General features: G+C 48.4%; 1 protein-coding gene across 4 annotated transcripts in view; it reads left to right on the forward strand.

The window, feature by feature from the left end:
• The first annotated feature begins 603 nt into the window (after positions 1–603).
• CHST11 (carbohydrate sulfotransferase 11) overlaps positions 604–21,626 on the forward strand; it is a 281,254-nt gene continuing 260,231 nt past the window's right edge. For 2 of the 4 annotated variants that reach the window (XM_082634460.1, XM_082634462.1), the window contains exon 1: positions 604–848. In XM_082634460.1, the coding sequence (XP_082490586.1) occupies positions 731–848 (118 nt within the window). In that variant the 5' untranslated portion in view covers positions 604–730. The remainder of the gene's footprint in view (positions 849–21,626) is intronic. The other 2 variants (XM_082634461.1, XM_082634463.1) reach the window with 1 other exon arrangement.

A 21,626-nucleotide genomic window follows, 5' to 3' on the forward strand; every position in this document is an offset into this window, starting at 1 on the left:
TTCGTATTTTTTTCCTCCGGGTTTTGTCATAGAAACGCTGACACACAACCTCCAGACTGCGGCCGGCCCGGCGGGGACTGAGGGCTTTTGGGACCCTGCGGGAGCGCGGCGCGCACTCCGCGCTCCCCGGGAAACAGCTGGACGCGACCAAATCCCGGGTAGGGGCGGGGGGAGCGCGACGCTCCGCCCCGGCGCTCGGGTCCCTCCCTCCGCCCGGCTCTCCGCAGGCGCCCTCCCCTCGCCGGGGGCTGTGAGTTGCATTTGGTAAAACCCAGCCCCGGAATATGTGGATCTTTGGAGCGCAATGAAGTAGCCTTTGGAGAGGAGGGAGGGGGCCCGTCCGACAGCCACAGCGGCCAGAAAAGCGGCAGCGGCGGCGGCACCACGACCGCTCGCCCCCCAGCCGCCCGGCCCGCCAGGAGGCAGCGGCGGCCGCTGGCGGGGGCGGAGGCGGCGGCGGAGAGGCGAGGAGGAGCAGCGGGAGGAGCAAGAGCGCGCAGCCGGCGGGTCCACGCATCTCAGCACTTCCAGAGCAACTCCGGCGCCTTCCACACCCCTGCCCGGGGCTGGGGGCTCCGAGAGCGGCCGCGAAGCCAACCCTATCCTCCGTGCGAACCCTGCCCAGCCCTGCCCTGCGCCTCCCGGGCTCCGCTCCGCGCGGCGGGTTTCCCGCTCCTGCGCTCCGGGCGCGCCTCCCGGACGCCCGGGTCCCCGCAGCCAGGACAAAGCCATGAAGCCGGGGCTGCTGGAAGTGATGAGGATGAACAGAATTTGCCGGATGGTGCTGGCCACTTGCTTGGGATCCTTTATCCTGGTTATCTTCTATTTCCAAAGTATGTTGCACCCAGGTAGGGGGCGCGTTAGCGTGGTTTTGTTGGATATTTTCTGCTCTCTCGCGCTTTTGCTCCCTCGCTCGCTCCGCCTGGTTTCTGCCTCTTCCAACCTTACCTCTTCTCTATGGGCCACCTCGGGGTTCCTTGCTGACCGAGTCTGCCCGGATACCCGAGTCGGATGGGGAGGAGGAGGAAGGATGTACTCTCTCTTCTTCGTCCTCCCGGCTCCAGGCTGGAGGATGAGACCCGAGGGGCGGTAGTTTTGTTCTGTTTTGTTTTCTTCTTTGTGTCTCTTGTCCGTCTGTCTGCGAGGTAGCAGGGCAAGGTAGAGGTTGTGGGAAGCTGCTGAGGGTGGAGGGTCGGTTTGAAGAGAACGAAACTCCCTCCCGGCTTCTGCCGAGGTCCGAGGATGAAAGAGGCGCCGGGAGCCAGCCGCCCGGCGCCCCAGCGCGCTGCCTCTTCCTGGTTGGGGGGCCGGGGGCGAAGGGTGCGCGCCCCGGCGAGGTTGCTAGTCCCCGCCGCGAGCTGGGGAGCCCGGGGCTAGGCTCCCACGTGTCCGGGGCTCGGCACCGCGCTGAGCAGGTGTAGGGAGAGGTTGGGTGCCCGGCACTGCCCCTCTTCCAGGCTGCGGATGGGGTCCGGCGCGAGCTGTTTGCCCCGGGGTTCGGCTCCGGCTCCGCCTAGACCTTGCGGCTTGTGCCCCGGGGCCTGCTCCCTCCCCGCAACCCCGCTCCCGACCCTGTGCTGGGGGACTCAGAGCTCCTGGGTCGCGCGCGCCACCGCAGTTTGGGAGGAAACTTTGGCCGGGTCCTGGGCTGACCGTCAGGTTGCATCCCCACCTCCTGCGTTCCGAGCATCCGGAGCCCCTCCCCGGGCCCGCCGGGCCGTGTGGGAATGAGCCCCCTCCCCGCAGTCCCCGGTGGCTTAGACAAGTTCCACACCTGAAATCTGGACTCGGGGAGGGACAAGGCTTGCCCCTTCCGAGGGGCGCGAAGGAAAGTTTGAGACCTGGGGAGGGAGGGACGACCTCGACCGTGGCGGCCCCGGGTTCGCAGCTCCGCTCTGGAGCCCAACAGGTAAAACCTTACAAAGAAGCTTCCGGGGTAACGGGAGTCTCCCCGTGGAGCCATGGTCCTCCACCCCTAGCCCCCAGCAGGCCCCCACTGGGCCACATCGGCTCCCAGATCCATTTTTCACGCCTCCGAGTTGCCTTTCTCAGTATAGTCACGGCAGTAACTTGCTTTTATAATTGCAAGGAGGGAGGTGCAAACACATTTCCTTCCAGGGCTGTGGGGTTGGTGTTTTCTTTTTGCCTCTCGCATTCTCCTTTCAGTGTGTATCTAACCCAGACGCAGCCCCGAATTCATCTAGCCTGCATTTGGGTCGACGGCATAAAGCTGTACTTTCCGTCAAACAGGCAGGGCTGCCCGGTGCAGGATTCCTTGACAGCTCAGGGCAGAATGGCCCCTCTGCCCCGCTGGGCCTGGAGCAGTTGTTAAGGCGGCCACTTTGCCAAGTATATGGTCATATGGCCTGGCACTACCACATGTAACCTCAGGACACTAAGCCAGCCTTGTAAAAGGGTGGCTTTTGTTTGCAGCTGGGTATTTTTAGTTTCATGTCAGCAAACTACAGCGGTGTTTGTCTCCTCACCCAAACCCGTGGTTGTGAAACTTCTAAGGGAATTTAAAAATGGACTAGGCTTGCCTGCCGGCCGCCAGGCGATGGTTGCGATGGGCAGGACCAGACAGACAGCGCCATCCCGGGCCAGACTCCCCCGGGGCGGGTCGGCGGGGGGTGGGGGGATGGGGGGGGTGGGGCTGGGGACTGGGTGGTGTACAAATACACTGGGGCTCCAGCAGTTTAAACAAAGGGCCGAATGATTTGGTCTAGACATTACAGATGTGTTTAGGCCACTTAAAGTTTTGCCTGGACCGAACATGCCAGGTAATTCTCTGCAGAAATGCCTGGAACGGGGATGAATATTAGTCTCCGGCAGGAATGAACTTTAACTTCTCTGTACCTGTTAGTTGTCCGGTGAGATACTAACTAGAAAGACTACTACTATCCATGGTTTTCATGCATCCTGGGCTTTTCTTAGCCTCTGTGAGAATTAGGAAATAACTGTCTAGCCGGAGAGACCAGGAAGAAATTTCCAACTTGTAATTTGCACTTTGTGAAAATTTCCAGCTCAAGTTGGAACATTAAGTTGAGTTGAAAGCACTGGTGTTAGCTCCTTCAGTCTGGCCTTTTGGAACCAGGGACAGAACCTTTTCCAAGGCTATGCTGATAAGGATCCTCTGTCTTTGATCCTCTGTTCTCAACCTTGGCTTCCCTTCCTGGTCCCACTTCCTCCCCAAAAAATAGCATTTGTTGATTATTTGTGTCTATATGAACATGCTCTTCTGATACTTTCCCCCAGTCCATAGCAAAGACTACTTTCAATACATTCTATTGAATGTAGAACTGAAGGTAATTCAATTGAAAGGTCTTCCTTATTCTTTTTTTTTGGCCACGTGACAGGCGTGTGGGATCTTAGTTCCCCAACCAGGGAATCGAACCTGCGCCCCCTGCAGTGGAAGCGTGGAATATTAACCACGGGACTGCCAGGGAAGTCCGGAAAGGTCTTCCTTATTTTGAATTACATATGGTTCCATGAAAACTCCATGTCAATGTCAATGGGACATAAAAATATGCTTTGAAATTCATATTGAACATTTACCTCCCCCCCATTTTATTAAACTACACTGTTGATGACAGCTGATGCTATATCTTTTTTCCTACCGCTTTGAATTTCCTTAAAAGTTAGCTGATCTTTGCTTCTCCGAAGGATTTAGAGTAATGATAGCTGATCCTTTAGCCTGGCTCTGCAGTTTCTGTTTCTCCAGATCACCCAGAGAGAGGCAGAAGGGACCACAGCATGGCACAGATTGTGTTGCTAAAAATTTGGAGCCCTCTGGCAGGAGGGCTATTTCTATTTCTATCTGAAATAGAAAAGTAGTATTCAAAAAAGAAATGGATTCCTGGCTTCGTTGACGGCTAGAGAATACCTGGAATGTGTGAGGAGGGAGCGAAAGAATAAAAGGAGACGGCTGGCAGGGGGGCACTGGCTGTCTCTCCCTCTGATTCTAATCTAGGGTTCATTGTCTTTTGTACTTTTCTAATATATAAACTTGAGTAATTGATCTTTAATTTGGTTGGAGGGTTCAGCAGAAGTGGACCTTGTCAGTAAAGGCAGTTTTCTTTAGAGCTTTGACACTCTGAGTTAATAGTCTTAGGGCAGGGACTGGGTTTTAGGCCCCATTCTAACCCCAGCGTTTGGCACAGTGCCTAGTACATAGTAGTTTCTCAATAAAATATTTGCTGGATGAATGCATGAAGTGGCTAGACTCTAGGAGACCTGCTTCTCCAGTTTCTAGGAAGGTTACATTAAACCTTGCCAAGAATACCTAGTCAGTAAGTCTGGCTCTCTAGGAGGGGTGTGGAACACAGGGGACAAGGTCTGGACACTTCTCTGCCCTCCTGGCCTCTGAGATCCCCTGAGTCATGGATCAGGTTTAAGCTCATCATGCACCAGACAGGAGCATTCCCCATGGCCTAGATTTGCTGCCCTGAAGTGTGAGGCAGTGAGACACTGCTTGGGTGTCCTGGGTACTGGGGAGGCTTGGCCTCATTTAGCCACTGACCTATAGAGACCCATCTGCAGGGGACACCTTCTGTGGGCGTGAACCGCTCCTGATGTTGGTGAGAATGGAGCTCCATGCCTGTGGTTTCTGCACAGGTTTGAGTCCATCAGCGATCATGTCCTGTGAAAGTGCCTCCTGAGCATTGACATGGCTCGCATACCTGCCGAGACCATACCTGCCCCAGATGACTGGCCTCTGACGGAGCTGTGTCGGGCCAGGCAGAGCTGAGAGGCCGCCAGGCTGCATTTGTGAAGACAGCTCCTCTGAACCTTCCCTCTGTGTTACTCCATAGGGTTGTGGTTTTGTTTGAAAGCTCCTGTTCATAGGAGAGAAACCTGCGGAGAAAGCCTTTTTTTCTCTCTTGCTCTTCCTCTCTCTCTCTTTTTTTTCCTTTTGCGATATGTTTACTTTCACTGTTGCCTGGGATTTCTTTGCCTTGCTTGAATGTATTGAAAGATTATACCCTTTTTAAAGAGTTCTTGGGTTACCCCTTTGTAGTTCACTTGATTAGATTGGATGTGAAATGCTCTTGTGTTATAATTTTAATTTAATTATAAACGTAATACATGCTCATTTGAGAAAATTCAGGAAGTACAGAAGAAAAACAATCATCCATTAATCTACGACCCAGAGGCAATGGGTACTTTTTTTCTGTATATTATAGAATATATATATTAAAAAAATTTTGAGATCACATCCTGGATTTTGTACCTTGTTTGATAGATAATATGTATTTTAGACAAATACATCATTATGGTCATTATGGTGACTAGTTATTAAGTTTAAAGACAAAATTTAACCACAAACTTTTAAATTTATAGAGTTGCATATACCTCTCACCTTCCATCCCCACCCCTTTTCAGGATGTCAGTCTGGTATCATGCTTCCCCCCCCCCCCCGCATGTATTTAATTTTAAAGAATCTTTTTGCTGATACATGAAATGAATTTGGAGTTATACCAGTTCATAGGGACTGTTCTTTTATATCTGACATCTTTATCCTTTGAAAAGATGTCAAGAAGGTCTCAAATATGACACTATTTTAAATCCTGGAAACGGCATTAAATGACTGAAAGATAAGATGTTTCTAGCATGGGGTCTCCCCTTGGTGGTTTAAATGTTTGCACCTCAATGGGGAGTTTCATAGTTGCACAAAGATAAGACAGATACACTTAGGCAGTTTCTTTCCACAGTAATAGCCGCTGTCCAGGAGTTCTCATTTCGTTGCCTCTGAAATAAAAGTGGTGATTGGGCACCAGAAGAAGAGCGGCTGGGGTATTTCTGGTGGGTGAGGGGTGGGAGAATCCACCCTCCAGCAGAGGCTGCTGTTTGTATTTATCTGGGTGAAAAGTCATTTTGCTTATGACGAGCTCTGTGGGCAACAGCCATTTAAAAACAGGAAATCAAAGGCTTACAAGCATGGGTACCACCCTTTCCCTTCTCAAATCCACCAAAAGGACAAAACTCTTCTTAATCTGTGGACGGTGAGTGGAAGGACTTTCATGAAAGTCACGCCTGCTTGTAAGGTCAGAGTCTGAGACAAAACAGAAGTTGTTTTACATCCTCATTTTCACTCTTTAGTTTTTCTTCTCTTGACTTTTGAGACTCCATCTTTATCACAGGTGAAGAGGGAGGCAGTTCTGCCTCTGCGATCATTGAATAATCTGATCTGTCCATTAAAAATTCCTGGAATTTGTCATTTGATACATCTCACACCAGATGTGATTGATCAGAAAGTGAGAGTGGGGTTGCTCCTTCTTTCTCTCTCTGTCTACTCTGTGTGGGGTATAGTTCTAGGCACTGGGGATACAATGAAACATTATTTTTGCCCTCATGAAACTTACATTCTAGTGGGATAGGCAGGCTTTAAGGAAACGCAGAAGTCACATAGGTGCCACGTCAGATGGTGTGAAGAGAGAAAAACAAAGCAGGGGAGGTGAATGAGAGATGTGAGAGGCCAGGTTTGCAATTTAATACAGAGGTCGTTACGGGATGTCGCTGACACGACGACTGGACCACAGAGACGGGGAGGAAGTGAAGGAGCTGGCCACGTGTCCACCCAGTCCCAGGCAGAATGTTCTGGGCAGAGAGCAGCACAGGTCTGTTCCCTGCGGCAGAACCGGGCCTGACAGGCAGCTCTGAGTGTCTGGAGCAGAGGGAGGAAGGAGCTAAGACTAGGAGGTGGAGAGAGACTGTGTGGGCCTTGGCCTTGGCCGTGACTGGGAACAGCATGGGGAGCCCTGGGAGAGTTTGGGCCGAGGATTCTTGCGGGAGGGGGCACAACAGGGGTGGACGAGCCGAGGCCTCTTGTGTGCGCTTTGGTGTTTATCTTCAGCAGCCCTTGGGTGTACTTGGGTGAAGTGGTTACCATGTAAATCCCACTTCCCCTCCACTGCCCCCCCCACCAAACTAGACCACCCCATTGTCAATTTTTTAAAGCAGTAATGTACAAATCAGAAAAAAAAAAAAGATTTGACAGGAATTTTAACTGAGCTTGTGTTGGGAAATTCTCAAAATGTTCAGGGTGTGATCCACGGCATTCATAGATAAGAACAGCCATCAACAGCCCCTGACTTGTGGAAGCATTCAGGAAAAGTAGAGATTGAATGGATTGATGATTTGGGAGTGAAAGACCCAGGTCTTAGTGTGGGCATTCCCCTCTCTGCCTAACCCTATGAATTATTATGTTTTATCAATTCTGAAACACTCATTTTTTCCCCACGTTTTCCTTTTTATGAAATTTGATGTGTTGTAATTGATAGTATCTTAGTACTGTGCTGAACTTTAATGGAGAGCCTTTTTTTTCCTCGGAGGAACATAAAGTGGCAGTGTCTTACAGTTGACGGCTTCGGACCCACCTCCGTAAATTGTGAAAGTACTTTTTGTAAACCGTGGTGCACTCCATAACCTCAGTAAGGTGATGAAAAATGGCACTCAGGCTGCAAGTGAGGGCCTGGAGGTACCTGATTAGCCCTGATCACCTGCGTCATACAGGCTTTGCTGGCATGCAGGCCTCTGAGTCTTTTCTGCTGTGCCTGGGAAATTTGCACCTATTTTCAGAGCCTCAGGGCTTGCAGGGCTTGCAGGGCTTGCATCTCTCTCTGGTTAACTGATGAGGTTGGTAAGAGTCAGAATGGGGACGCGGGGGAGTGAGTTATTTAATGTGGAGCTCAAACCTGGAAGTTCACAGAGAAATAGACATCGTGATGTTTCTTGAGGAAAATGTCACCAATGTGGATTTTCACTTTCTTTCCAGGCCACTGAACTCCCATGGCCTTCGTCATTTCTCTTCTCCAGCCCTTTTAGAAATGGGTGGTAGTTGTTTGTTTACTTGTACATCTTCACATTTTGAGGAACCTCTACCAGGTTCCTCTTTATAGCCTCTAAGGTTGGCCCAGACGTGCTTAGGAAACATTTAAAGAGTAAATAAGTGATTGGCAAAGACGTCTCTTCTGCCCCCTTGCCCACCTGACCAATATGCGTACGGCCCACAGGGAAGAGCCAGGTTGGTTTGCTGTATCCAAATAGCTTCTGGTGCGGTCTATTTTATTTGTCTCCCAAACCTCTTTGCTCCTGGTTTGCTAGGATTCAGTCAGGCTTCGGGGCAGGAACTAGAAAGCTGTCTAGGTATTTTAAGCAGAAAAGTATTTAATGGAGGGAATCTGGTCCTTCCCAAATCGTTGGGAAGGCTGGAGACATAGGGCTGTCGGCTGGACCTCCGTGAATGAGTCTCAGCTAATAGTAGTAGTATATGTAATAACATATAGGCAAACATATATTGGCATGGCTGCTCAAAAAAACTGACCCACTAAGTGTGCTACCACCTCTGAGACCGTCTCTGGAACTACTGAATCCAAGAACAAACTCATGACACTGAGAACCTGGGATCAGAAATCTCAATTCCAGAATCGGGATGCTTCTCCACTGCAGCCACCTCTCGACACCCAGAAAGCCAGAGAATGGTCCCTTCCATGCTGTTGCAGAAAAAACCCTCACATCCCCGTCACCGGGAGGGTGGAAGCAACCCAAAAGGCAGGAAGGTGGCCTCTTACTCATGGCCTCTTTCTAAATCGGAAGTGAGTGCTTCTATCTGGGGGAGTCAAACACATTCAGAACCCTAGCTACAAGGAAGCCTGGGAAACACAGCTTTAAAATCAGTAGCCTCTGTGGTATAGAAAGACCTTCTGGAAGTGGGTGGAATGGATGGTGAGCCGACATCCAAAGTACTCACCACACCCTATTGGTAAAACGTATGTGAGTAGCCATCCCCCACATATTTTGTTTATAGCAAGTGTATACATATCACTCCCATTATCTAAATAGGTAGGATAAGGATATTTCTAAGTTTCTAACCATAGTGATCGTAAATCCACATGTTCATTACCATCTGGGAGTCTAACTCCTGGTCAACTCCAAGTCTCTCATCCGTTTTGCCTTGTGATATGGCGTACAAGACTCTGGGAGGGAGAGGAATGCCATTTTCCTGTGTGCGTGCATTATGAGTATTATCTCCAAGCTGTAGTTTCTTTCTTTCTTTCTTTCTTTCTTTCTTTCTTTCTTTCTTTTTTAATTTGGCCACGCCGAGTGGCTTGCGGGATCTTAGTTCCTTGATCAGGGATTGAACCTGCGCCCCGGCAGTGAAAGCACCGCGTCCTAACCACTGGACTGCCAGGGAACGCCCTCCAGGCTGTAGCTTCTTGACTGGGATCTCTTTAAGCCTCTATTCCGTTTTATGAGGATTAGTTTAGGTGAAAGTAGGTAATATAATCAGTAAATCTACTTACGATTCAGTTGTACCTGGTGATCCATCAGAATATGCTGAGAGCAGTGGGGTGACTGAGTTCCTTTGTCCTTCCTCCTTCTCCCTCCTCAGGATGCCTGAGTGTCATAAATGGCGTGTAACTTGGTATGACAGGTTAGATGGGGGTGTTTGTTTCGATTAGTATTTAACATGAATTCATAGTTTTAACATAAAATTTCTTTTTCTAGAGTCAATGAAAATGGAAGGCCTGATGTTTCCTTCCCAGGCCCCTTTGTGCTAGATCGAATGTCCACTGGACTTTGGGACCCCAGGTGCAAACTGGTCTTGAATATAGTTGCTGATTGTCAGACCTGCCACAGTCAAGTTTGGGTAAAAGTAGTGTTTACCCGGAGCTCGTTCTGGCAGTGGTGAGTCCGAGTTTGGCTTTGGATACATAGTATGGGCAGGAATGATATTTCCAATATCACTGGAGTTCAGGTCCCACTCAGATAGGTATGGATAGAAATAAAGAAACTCGGTAATGTAAGCATTGAAATCCTGATCAATCTCTGGCTTGAATGCTTATCTTAAAAGCCTTGTGGGGCTTCCCTGGTATGGAAGAGAGTGGTTGAGAGTCCGCCTGCCAATGCAGGGGACACGGGTTTGTGCCCCAGTCCGGGAGGATCCCACATGCCGCGGAGCGACTGGGCCCGTGAGCCATGGCCGCTGAGCCTGCGCGTCCGGAGTCTGTGCTCCGCAACGGGAGAGGCCACAACAGTGAGAGGCCCGCGTACAGCAAAAAAAAAAAAAAAAAGCCTTGTGAAAAAAACCCCACAAAGGCAACGCCAGTGCAGTAGGCTGGTGGATGGGTTTCTGTTAGAAACTGTTAACTTCACAGGATCCCAGAAGAGGGAAAACACAAAGGCTCCTCTAAGGTAGTGTTGTAACACTTTACATTTCTTAATGGTTGACATATTTTACCTTCAATACTGTTGTTCATGATCGTTCACTATGGTGAAAAAAAGCACAGAATTTGCAGCCCAGGACCAGCGTTCAGGCCCTGGCTATCCACTGTATCCATTCGACATCACTCAAGATATTTTTGTTGAATGCTTGTTAAGAGTTAGGCTCTGTGCTCGGTGCTGGACATACAGCAGGGACCCAGACAGACATGGTTCATGTCCTCATGGTACCTTCAGTGGACGGAGACATAAACAAATGCATGTTTAAACCATAGAGTATGTTTGATGGTGACAAGTGCTGCAGAGAAAAAATAAAGCCGGGAAGGAGGATGTGAAATGGAAGCAGTGAGGGGACTGCACTTTTAGGTCTGGTGGGTTTTTATCTTGCTCCTTCTCCTGCTGTGTGTTTTTCTGTCTTCTCATTTAGCTTATCTTACTGTGTTTGGGGTCTCCTTTTTGCAGGCTGCAGGTTCGTAGTTCCCGTTGTTTTTGGTGTCTGTCCCCATTGACTAAGATTGGTTCAGTGGCTTGTGTAGGCTTCCTGGTGGAGGGGACTAGTGCCTGTGTTCTGGTGGATGAGGCTGGATCTTGTCTTTCTGGTGGGTAGGTCCACGTCTGATGGTGTGTTTTGGGGTGTCTGTGGACTTTTTATGATTTTAGGCAGCCTCTCTGCTAATGGGTGGCGTTGTGTTCCTGTCTTGCTAGTTGTTTGGCATAGGGTGTCCAGCACTGTAGCTTGCTGGTCGTTGAGTGAAGCTGGGTGCTGGTGTGGAGATGGAGATCTCTGGAAGATTTTCGCCGTTTGATATTATGTGGAGCTGGGAGGTCTCTTGTGGACCAGTGTCCTGAAGTTGGCTCTCCCACCTCAGAGGCACAGCACTGACTCCTGGCTCCTCAACTTGGGATGATTCGTTGTCTATTCATGTATTCCACAGATGCAGGGTACATGAAGTTGATTGTGGAGCTTTAATCCGCTGCTTCTGAGGCTGCTGGGAGAGATTTCCCTTTCTCTTCTTTGTTCTCACAGCTCCCAGGTCTCAGCTTTGGATTTGGCCCCGCCTCTGCGTGTAGGTCGTCGGAGGGCGTCTGTTCTTTTGGGAGGTCTGAGGTCTTCTGCCAGCGTTCAGTAGGTGTTCTGTAGGAGTTGTTCCACGTGTAGCTGTATTTCTGGTGTATCTGTGGGGAGGAAGGTGATCTCCGCCTCCTACTCTTCCGCCATCTTCCCCGGAAGTGGGTCTGCACTTTTAGATGGAGGGGTCAGGGAAGGCTCCCTGAGAAGGGGGTTTTAAGATGGAAGGAGATGAGGGTATAAGGGGGATGAGCTGATAAAGAAATTCAGATATTTATTGGGTATTATTTCCTGGAGGCTGACATGGGTCAGGTGCTTAACATGTATTATTCCTTACAGGAATCTTACAAGGTTCACCTATTATAATCACCATTTTACAAGGCGAGGTGGGGAGACTGAGGTCACACAGAGAGGAACTGATGACACGAGAGTTAAACCATGGCTGTCTGACTGGTGCTCTGAATGTCTAGTAGGGGCTCTCAGCTGGGGGCTCCCTGCTGGCCCCCACATTTGGAAATGTGTCTCGCCGTGCTTGTTTGTCCCAAGGATTGAGGACATCAATTTAGTGGGCAGGGCCAAGGATGCTAGACATCTCGCACAGGGTGGGTTCTTTGTGCCCATCAGATAGATAGTCATCCTAACCAAGGGCCAATGACACTCCTCCTGGAGAAATACCTCAAGACCCTATACGCTTCAGCGACATCTGGTGTAGTACCTGGCCACACCCGATGACTTGGGAGGGTGCCCGGCTCATTGTAGGGGCTTAATAATTGATTGAATACAAGTCACAAACGCAAGAGATTTGCTCTCCTCCTTTGCCAAGGGAAGGTAGTAATATTATCTCTCTTCCGTGGTGGTGCTGAGGATTAAATGAGAAATGAGATGTGAAAATACATTGAAAATGGACGCAAAACCAGTGTATGCATATTGTTAAAATAAATGCACTGTGTTTCCTCATTCTAAGGTTTTAATCTTTGTGTTGACAACAACGCTGTTGTGTTTCATTCTGCTGGAACCCTGAGCAAATGTTTTAATGTTTATCCGTTTCGTAGGTGTGACCTACCCTGTGAGGTTTACCGAAAGGGTCCTCCGTCTAGACTCCTATGATATTGTCTTTCTGGATGCCCTGACCCTCCGTCTGCTGTGCTGTCGCACCTCCCATGCCAAGGCCAAAGCTTAGCTGTGCCTCTGTGTAGTGTTTTGCAAAAGCTGAGTTTATCTGGTGAAAAATCAGCTTGCAGTTCCATGCTGAATGCAAAGGCCATAGCTTTTCCCCCCCAGTTATGCACATAAATTACCCCTCAGGTTCCCTTTAGCTTTAAGAAGTGGCACTTGAAAAAATACAACACAGGGCACCTGTCAGTGCCATTTCTGCAGCGGAACTCTGGGGAGGATGAAAGTCATTTCCGAAGAATAGCCATTGAGGAATGGCAGCCCTTACAGGAACCGTGGTTGGGTGCATTGCACAGGCCGGGGCCGACTGGCCTTGGTCTCCACGTTCGAGCCTGTGGTGTGCGGAGGAGGACTTTCTGAGTTCTTCTTGCACAGGGGCCAGTCACCACCCCCCCCTTAACTGCAGGCCTGGTGGGGCTTCCTCTGCTGGCTGGCACTCGTAGCAGGGGCAGAGGCCCATTTCTGCCCGTCATCACCAGAGCAGGTACTGAAATTTAGTCGAAAGACTGTAATCCTGATTTGCGCGAGGCCCAGCGTTCTTCAGCCTGAGACAAAGGGCCTACCTGATGCTCTTCCGCTCCACCTCTGGCCCCTCAGACCGTTCCTGCTGAGCTTAGGGAGGGTGGGCGTCTGTCAGTGCTCCCAATTCTTTACAAGAACTTTATCTTTTTTTTTTTTTTTTTTTGGCGGTACGCGGGCCTCTCACTGTTGTGGCCTCTCCCGTTGCGGAGCACAGGCTCCGGACGCGCAGGCTCAGCGGCCATGGCTCACGGGCCCAGCCGCTGCGAGGCACGTGGGATCTTACCGGACCGGGGCACGAACCCGCGTCCCCTGCATCAGCAGGCGGACTCTCAACCACTGCGCCACCAGGGAAGCCCAGAACGTTATCTTTTTAAGCACATGGCCCTCCGGATGAACTTCCCACCTCATCTAACTGATTTAGACCAGTGGTTCTCAACCGGGGACAATCTTGCTCGCTTCTCCTCCTCAGTGCAGGGACATTTCGGCAGTGTCTGGAGACAGTTTGGTTGTCACAGCTGGGGAGGTGGGTCCTACTGGCATCTAGTGGGTAGAGGCCAGGGATGCTGCTAAATGTCCTAGAACACACAGCACAGCCTCCCACAAGGAATGCTCCAGCCCAAAATATCAGTAGTTGGGAAATCCTTATTTAGATTCCATATGTTGCAGATTCTTTACTAAAAATAACACTAATGAGATGATCACTTAGTGATACTATGTATCAGACAGTATGCCAACTGCTGTACTTGGATAATCCCATTTACTCTTCGCCACAACCTGGTGAGATGGGTGTTTACCAATCCCATTGTACAGATGAGGAAACTGAGGCTTCGAGAGGTTAAGAAGCTTGCCTGAGGTCATAGAGCTGGAAAGTTGGGACAAGATCCTGGCTTAGGTCTAACTGACCCTGGAGACTATTCTCTTCACCTCACCAGTGTATCTCATCTACATGTTCTTGGTTTTAGCTAATTAGGTCAAGAAATAATTATTTTATAAGGGCCTTAAGCACAGCTGTAGATCCTCTGTGGGGCATTCAGTGATAGCCCCTTGTCTTCTTACCTACACTCTATTCTGGGTGAGCACATCCCCTCTTGGGGCCAGTGCTATCACCTGTGTTCAGACGACACTCACCTCTCTACAACTTGGTTGTGTCTTGAGGTAAAATTCCAGTTCATATGTTACCTCCTGTGTGAAACCAACATCCATCTCCTCTTGGCCAGGTAAGCAGATGGGTGTCCTTCCCCTGTGTCCCAGGGTACTTCCTATGTGCACACCTCTGTCATTACGTGCACTGGTTTATTGGCTCGTCAAGAGCAGGCCATGCCTTGTGTGCCACAGTATCCCAGCACCTAGAATAGAGCCTGGTGTAATAGTAGTTGTCTTACTCTGTTTGGGCTGCTTCAAGAAAATCCCACTGACTGGGTGGCTTATAAACAACAGACATTTGACCTCTGATTGTATCTCCAAAGGGTGGAAGGGGTGAGGGAGCAGTCTGGGGACTCTTTTTGAAGGGCACTAATCCCATTCATGAGAGCTCTGCCTTCATGACCTAACCACCTCCTAAAGGCCACACCTCCTAATATTATCACCTTGGGCATTAGGGTTTTTTTTCTTCTTCTTCTTTGCGGTACGCGGGCCTCTCACTGCCGTGGCCCCTCCTGTTGCGGAGCACAGGCTCCGGATGCGCAGGCTCAGCGGCCATGGCTCACGGGCCCAGCCACTCCGCGGCACGTGGGATCCTCCCGGACCAGGGCACAAACCCGTGTCCCCTGCATCGGCAGGTGGACTCTCAACCACCGTGCCACCAGGGAAGCCCGGGCATTAGGTTTTCACAGTATGAATTTTGGGGGGACACAAACATTTAGACCATAGCAGTAGTCACTTAGTAAATATTGATTGAAAGGACGAATACATTGATAGTAATTGGTGGCCAAGAAGAAAATCCTTTATTGGGATGGCAGGTATGGAATTTTCAGCAATTTCACTGCTGATTTGATTTCCAGTTTGATTCTATAATGAGCTGCCAGGTAAGAGAGCAAAGAGCAAATCACTTAACACCCTGGTTAGATGTCGACACAGCCAAAAAGTGACCAATTCTCGAAGTTACGGTTGTAATAACGCTGTAAGCAGTGTGTGCCGGGATCTGCAGATTCAGCTCGGAGTACCCTGCTAGGGCAGCGCTGCCCAGTAGAAGATGCTGTTAGCTGCATATGTCACTCTAAACTTTCTAGTAGTTGCATGAAGAAGGTAAGAAGTAACAGGTGAAATTAATATCTAAAGTAGTACTGGGACTTCCCTGGTGGCGCAGTGGTTAGGAATCCGCCCGCCAATGCAGGGGACACTGGATCGATCGCTGGTCTGGGAAGACCCCACGTACCGCGGAGCAACCAAGCCCGCGCACCATGACTACTGAGCCTGCGCTCTAGAGCCCATGCTCCACAGCAAGGGAAGCCACCAGAATGAGAAGCCACCGCATTGAGAAGCCCACACACCGCAATGAAGAGTAGCCCCTGCTCGCCGCAACTAGAGAAAGCCCGCACACAGCAATGAAGACCCAACGCAGCCATAAACAAACAATAAAGTAGTATCATTTTAAGAGGCAATACGTATTAAAAATTATTGAGATATTTTGCATTTCTTTTTTTGTACCAAGTCTTCAGAAACTCAGTGTATACTTTACATTTACAGCACATCTCAATTCAGATTCACCACATTTCAAGTACTCCATACTGAATAGTGCAGCTCTGAAGTGTTGGAGAACTTTCTATGTATTGGATTTAAGTTTTTTGTTTACTTTTTTCTCTCTTTTTTTTGCCCCTTCCCCCCTTTTTTAAGGGGATGTTTTCCTTCCTGGGTTTAAGCTGTACCCTTTGGGAAGACTATTGATTCTCTTAGGACTCTAGGTGTTAAATAAGAGATATACGTTGTGGAGTCGCATATGTATAGCTGAAGTAATTTCAGGCCTCTAAGGCATCTTCAAAGTCTTGTTAGCGAATCAGTCGCCATCTGAAGCTTGACTCTCCTAATGAGAGCCTAACAAACTCTGTAACCTAGAGAGAGAGTCTGTCAACTTCATTCTACAGATGAAGTAGTGGAAACTCAGGGGTTCAGGGAACTGCTTAAATTGGGTTTAAAATGGGTTCTAAAGCAGACGTTTGCATGCAGAGGCTGGTCCAAGGAAGAGTTATTCTATCGAGGTGGAGAGAAGCACACATGATTAACTGTCTAATGGGGCCACATGTGAGTGGGGTTACCAAGAGAGAGAGAAACAGCTGAGGAAGGGAGGGGTGATTGATTTAGAGAGGAGTGTTGAGGAAGACTTCACAGGAGAGATGATATTTTTGCACTGGGTCCTGAAGGATGAGTGGAGGTTTGCTGGGGGGATTTTTTTGTTTTGTTTTGTTTTGTTTTTTGCGGTATGCGGGCCTCTCACTGTTGTGGCCTCTCCCGTTGCGGAGCACAGGCTCCGGATGCGCAGGCTCAGCGGCCATGGCTCACGGGCCCAGCCGCTCCGCGGCATGTGGGATCTTCCCGGACCGGGGCACGATCCCGTGTCCCCTGCATCGGCAGGCGGACTCTCAACCACTGCGCCACCAGGGAAGCCCTACTGGGGGGATTTCAGAGGAGAGAACAGACACTTCAGGTGAGGGTACCTGCCAGAGCCAGGGTGGGGTGGGAAGGAGAGCAATGTCTGGGGACACAGGAAGCTCCAGGCTGGAGAGGTCGCTCAGCCACCAACCTGGAGGGCTCTGAAGGCTCTGAAGTTTGAATTTTATTCTTGGGACCCTGGAGCTATAGAAGGTTTAGGGTCTGCTGTTTTTCAGATGATGAAATTTAAGTTCAATTGAATGAAACTCTCTTCTTTGAAGAAATGTCTGTTTAGGTCTTCCGCCCGATTTTCAATTGGGTTGTTTGAATGAAGCTCTCTTGTTTCATTAGAAGGGCAGAGGTTTTCAACTCACTTTCTCAACATGAACTTGGAGCCATTTTGAAAGAGTTTCTATTATTATTATTTAATGGGGGAGGGGTGGAAGAAGATTATTCATGAATGTCTAAAGTGCAAAGTAAGTAAGAGCTTAAAAGCGCTCTGGGACAGGATTGAAAACTCCCGCTGTTTGCACTGATCCTGCCGAAATCAGAGGGCACGGAGGGGGTTACGTTTCAGTCTCTCAGTTAGTTGCTAATGGTGCCCTCAGTTCACCCTGGGAGGGCCCTGGGAGAAGTGGCAGGAGAAAGGGAAAGTGTGTAAATAGTTGCAGGGCGGAGAATTTCTTGCTTCAGTGTGGGCTCTTGGGTCTGTCTGGGGTCGTCAGGTTGCGGCTGTGGGCTGCCCCGGAGATGAGCAGTGTAGGCTGGACCAAAGTCAGACTCTTCCTCCTGGGAACCAAGACCCCAGGCTTTCAGGCCCCGTAGAGACTCGCCCTGTGCGCTGTGTGTGGGGTCTGATCTCTTTGTCTCCCTGAAAGATGCTGCCCTGTGTAATCTTCATATCAAAAGGCTGCCTCTTTTGAGTCCCCACTCCTGGGCTGTGGGAGAGAGGATGGGTTAACTGTAGAACTCTTGCACCACAGAAGAAGCCCTCTCTCGCTTTCAGAGTCACTTCTGGGGGTCATTGTGCTTGGTAGAAAACTGAGGGCCCCCTTCATTTTCTCTGCTAGCCAGTGGCACTTGACATCCATTGGTAAATATCCTCAGAGCCGGTTTCCTCATTGCAGTACCTCATCACCTTTGATCTCCTTTTTTTTCCCCATAAAATAACAACCCACAGGGAGAACTCTTCCAAATGCTTAATTTAAAAAAAAATGAAAGAAAAAGCAATACAATGTCATCACAGACGTGCAGCCCTTTTTAAAGGGGGCGTGTGGCTGTGTAAGCTACAGTGGTTTTGGGATTTACACTTGCAGACTTGTAAGGATTTAGGGATTAGGGATTGGAAGGTCTAATTAAGACAGTACTTATTATTGGGAGTCTATGCCAAAGTACTGGAATGGAGATTATTTTGAAAATGGAAGAGGTAGGTCGTGAATCCTTTAAGAGCCAAGGTTTTACGGTATGTAGGGCTCTCTGTATAATTTTGCTGTTCAAAAATAGAAGTACAGGTTTGCAATCAGAAACTGAACAGGCAATTTTTTAGTCACCTGTAATAAAACAGCTTTTATTGGGAGAGTGTGGGCCATCCTATGAAAGACAATTATGTGCTTAAAAATATTAACTAGTAATGGTGGCCTTGCTCATTTTAGGATAATCCATTAAATTCAGGAGGGGAGTGGTTCACGGTTCTTTTCTACAGGATTCTGGAAAGAATTCTTTTGAGGCTTGTGCAGACTTTTGTTTCCTGTGTCTGTAAAAGCAAATTGAGAATTCAAAAATAAATATAGGTCCTATAGCAAGTGCCTTCCTGAAAGTGGGATTCAAGCAATGTGAAGGATGTTGTCATTGGAAAGTCACAGCGACATTCCTCCTTTATTTTCATAGGAAATAAAAGAGCCATGAATTCAGAGCACTGAGTTCTCAGCATGTAAGCCTTGGCTGCCATAGCTGAGGGTTTGATTTGTTCTAAAACAAGGGTAACCCTGACTGGAAGAGGAGGTGCAGTTAAGTAGAAAGGGCACTGGGTGAGGGGTCAGGAAACAGGGGTTCTGGTCCTGGTTCTTCCACTCCCTTCTGGGGACCCTCTCACCTGTTACTAACGGATGTCAACGTTGGCAGTTTTTAAACTGCTGCTTCAGTCCCAGAGGGTCCAGAGCAGATAACTTAATGTCAAGGAGGGTTCCAGAACCCCACCCTCCTCAGAGTGGCTCTGTGCCTGTTTTATATTTTGGGGTTCTGAGTAAAATTTTGTTAGAAGAAAGTGTTTCAAGGCTAAAACCATCAACAACTTTGCAGTTGACTGCTGAGACTATTTCTAAGACTGTTTCTCCCAACTCAGATTTTATTCTGTTAGCAGTTCTCAAAATTGATACACATTTACAGTTAAATCTCAGTTGAAGTGAATAATTACTGTTAATCCAGTATGAACAGGCTGAAATCTCTCCACCCCTCCATCCTTCGCTCAAACATTTATTGACCAAACATTCATCTGACTACAGAGACAAATCTAAATAAGACTTAGTTCCTGCATTCAGATAACTTGCAATTTAGCGCGTGGTGACAGACCCATAATTGTGAGCTGTAAAGCTTTGTAATAACGGCTCTGGGCCTCTAGAAAAAGAGGAGTAATTAGTTTAGGGGAGGTCAGGGAACTTCACAGAGGAGGAACATTTGAGCTGGACTGCAGTCATTTATTCAGTTATTCAACAAGCATTTATTGAATGCCTTCCGTGTGTGCCAGGACCCTACCGAGTGCTAAGGAAACAGCAGGGGACCAAACAGACAAGATCCCTGTCTCAGTGGAGCTGACATTTCTTGGCATACAATCTATCAAGTGGCAAGGTTGGCGACACCTCTGGTTCCTTTCCGTCATCACTCCACCCCTGCCCTGCAATATCAAAGTAAAGCAATGGTTTGTATATATATATATTTTTTCTTTTTTTCAGATTATAAGCTTAATTCAGGCATATTATGGAGAATTTTGAAAAAATGAAACCCACTTCCAAAAATGTCACCCCTGATCCTACTGCCCAGGAAGGATCTCTGTTAACCTGTAATCTGTTTTTCTATGCATCCATACAAATGCATATATTTATGCATCTATACAAATATATGTATTTGTATAGATGCATAGAAATTATCATGCATATATTACAGTGTGTCTTGCTTTTGCTGCTTTGTACTGAATCATAGGCATTTTTCTCATGTCATCCAATTTTCTTTGAAAACACTAATATTCCATCATATGGATGTCATAATATTCCATTGTATGGATATGTCATCATATGGATGCAATTTAGTCATTCTCTTCTGTTGAACATTTTTGAAAATGATTTTCCCTCTTAAAAAATTGCCACAGTACACCTTTCTGTACCTAAACCTTTGTCTGAGTTTCTTAATGTCTCTTTGAAATAAATTTTCAGAAGGGGAATGCGCAGGTTATAAACTATCAAAGGCTCTTGATTGGTGTGGCCAGAGGGTTATCTAGATGGTTGTATCTGTTTATGCTCCAATTGCAGTGTATGAGAGTGTCGGTCGTACTGATGGCAGCCAGTTTGATTTGGCTGCTGTCCAGATTCCTAACAGAACCTCCCTCAAACTCAGCATGGATTGTCTTGTTTAGTTTTTGGTCCATACAAGATAACAGGCTTCCAGAGAGCACCACGTGAGTCCCCAGTGCCTGCCCTGTCACAGACTTGCAATAAAATGAAGGTTTGTTGAATACATGCTTTTGTGTCTGAACGAGTGAGCCACAAAGGGTAGGAGGGAAGTTTCACTTGACAACTGGGAAGAGAAGAGAACTCCCGTCCTTGTCCCAAAGCACCTTATCAATGGACTTTCAGGGAGAGGGAAACCCATCAACACACAAGTGCTTATCTGAAAGCCACCTCCACAATCTCCATGCATGTCCTAGAGGCCTGTAGATCATCCACAGGGTTGAAATTCACTTAAAAGATATGTGTTGACTGCTGACTCCTTGGGCGTCCGTTATCTTTGTTAAATCATTTAGTCACCTCAACAGGCTGGTGAAGGTAGCACTCACTTTTAGGTGGGATGCAGAGAAGTTCTGTAATTAACTTAAGGTAATACAGCACTGTGGTCTAAATATTTGTGGCCTCTCAAAATTCTTATGTTGAAATCCTAACTCCCAAAGGTGATGGTATCAGGAGGAGGGAACTTGGGAGGTGCTTTGGTCATGAGGATGGAGCCCTCAGGAATGGGATTAGTGCCTTATAAAAGAGGCTCCAGGGAGCTCCCAGCCCCTTCCACCAGGTAAGGGCACAGAGAGAAGGTGCCAGCTATGAAGCAAGAAGATCATGCTGGCACCCTGATCTTGGATTTCCAGCCTCCAGAACTGTGCAAAATTGATTTTCTATTGTTTATAACAGCCCCCCAGTCTGCGGGATTTTGTTGCGGCCGCCGGAAGACACACAGCTGGTAAGTGGTAGAGCTGGGATTCCCAGGTCTGTTGGACTTCAGATGCTCTTAACTTCTGTGTGCAAACATGGGCTAGTGTCTGTGTGAAAACCTCCTTTCTGTGATTGAGGAGGAAAAATGGATAGCAGGGCGATCCCTGAGCTGGAAGGAAAATGGACAACTGCTCAGCGGTTGATAAGACCTACTAATAGCTCTAGGAGGCATTGTGCACTCAATGGTCCTCAACCAACGTGAAGAAGGAATTCAGATGAGAGGGTGTTTGTGTAGTGACCAGGACCTAGGTATTGTGGCACCGTGGAGCCATTCTTTACACGCCTTGTGCCATTCCCAGAAGGGTGATAGCAGTGCCCTGAGAAGGAAGCCTCTTCCTGGGAAGCTGTGCCTTGATGCTCTCAGGGTTGGGGGAACAGGCTCCCCTAAACAGGAAGCAGGAGTAGAGGGGGTGGGGAGAGAAAACCAAAACCAAACCCAGCTCATGACTATGTCTTTCCTTTTGCAAAAGTGAAAGAGACACACACACACACACACACACACACACACACACGGGGGTTTCCTGTGTGCTCTCTGCATTGCCTCTGCCTTCAAAGGGGAGGCCTGGATATATTTAATCATTCTC

The sequence above is a fragment of the Mesoplodon mirus genome, assembly GCF_964341445.2.
Source record: "Mesoplodon mirus genome assembly, chromosome: 11".
Taxonomy (NCBI): Eukaryota; Metazoa; Chordata; class Mammalia; order Artiodactyla; family Ziphiidae; genus Mesoplodon; species Mesoplodon mirus.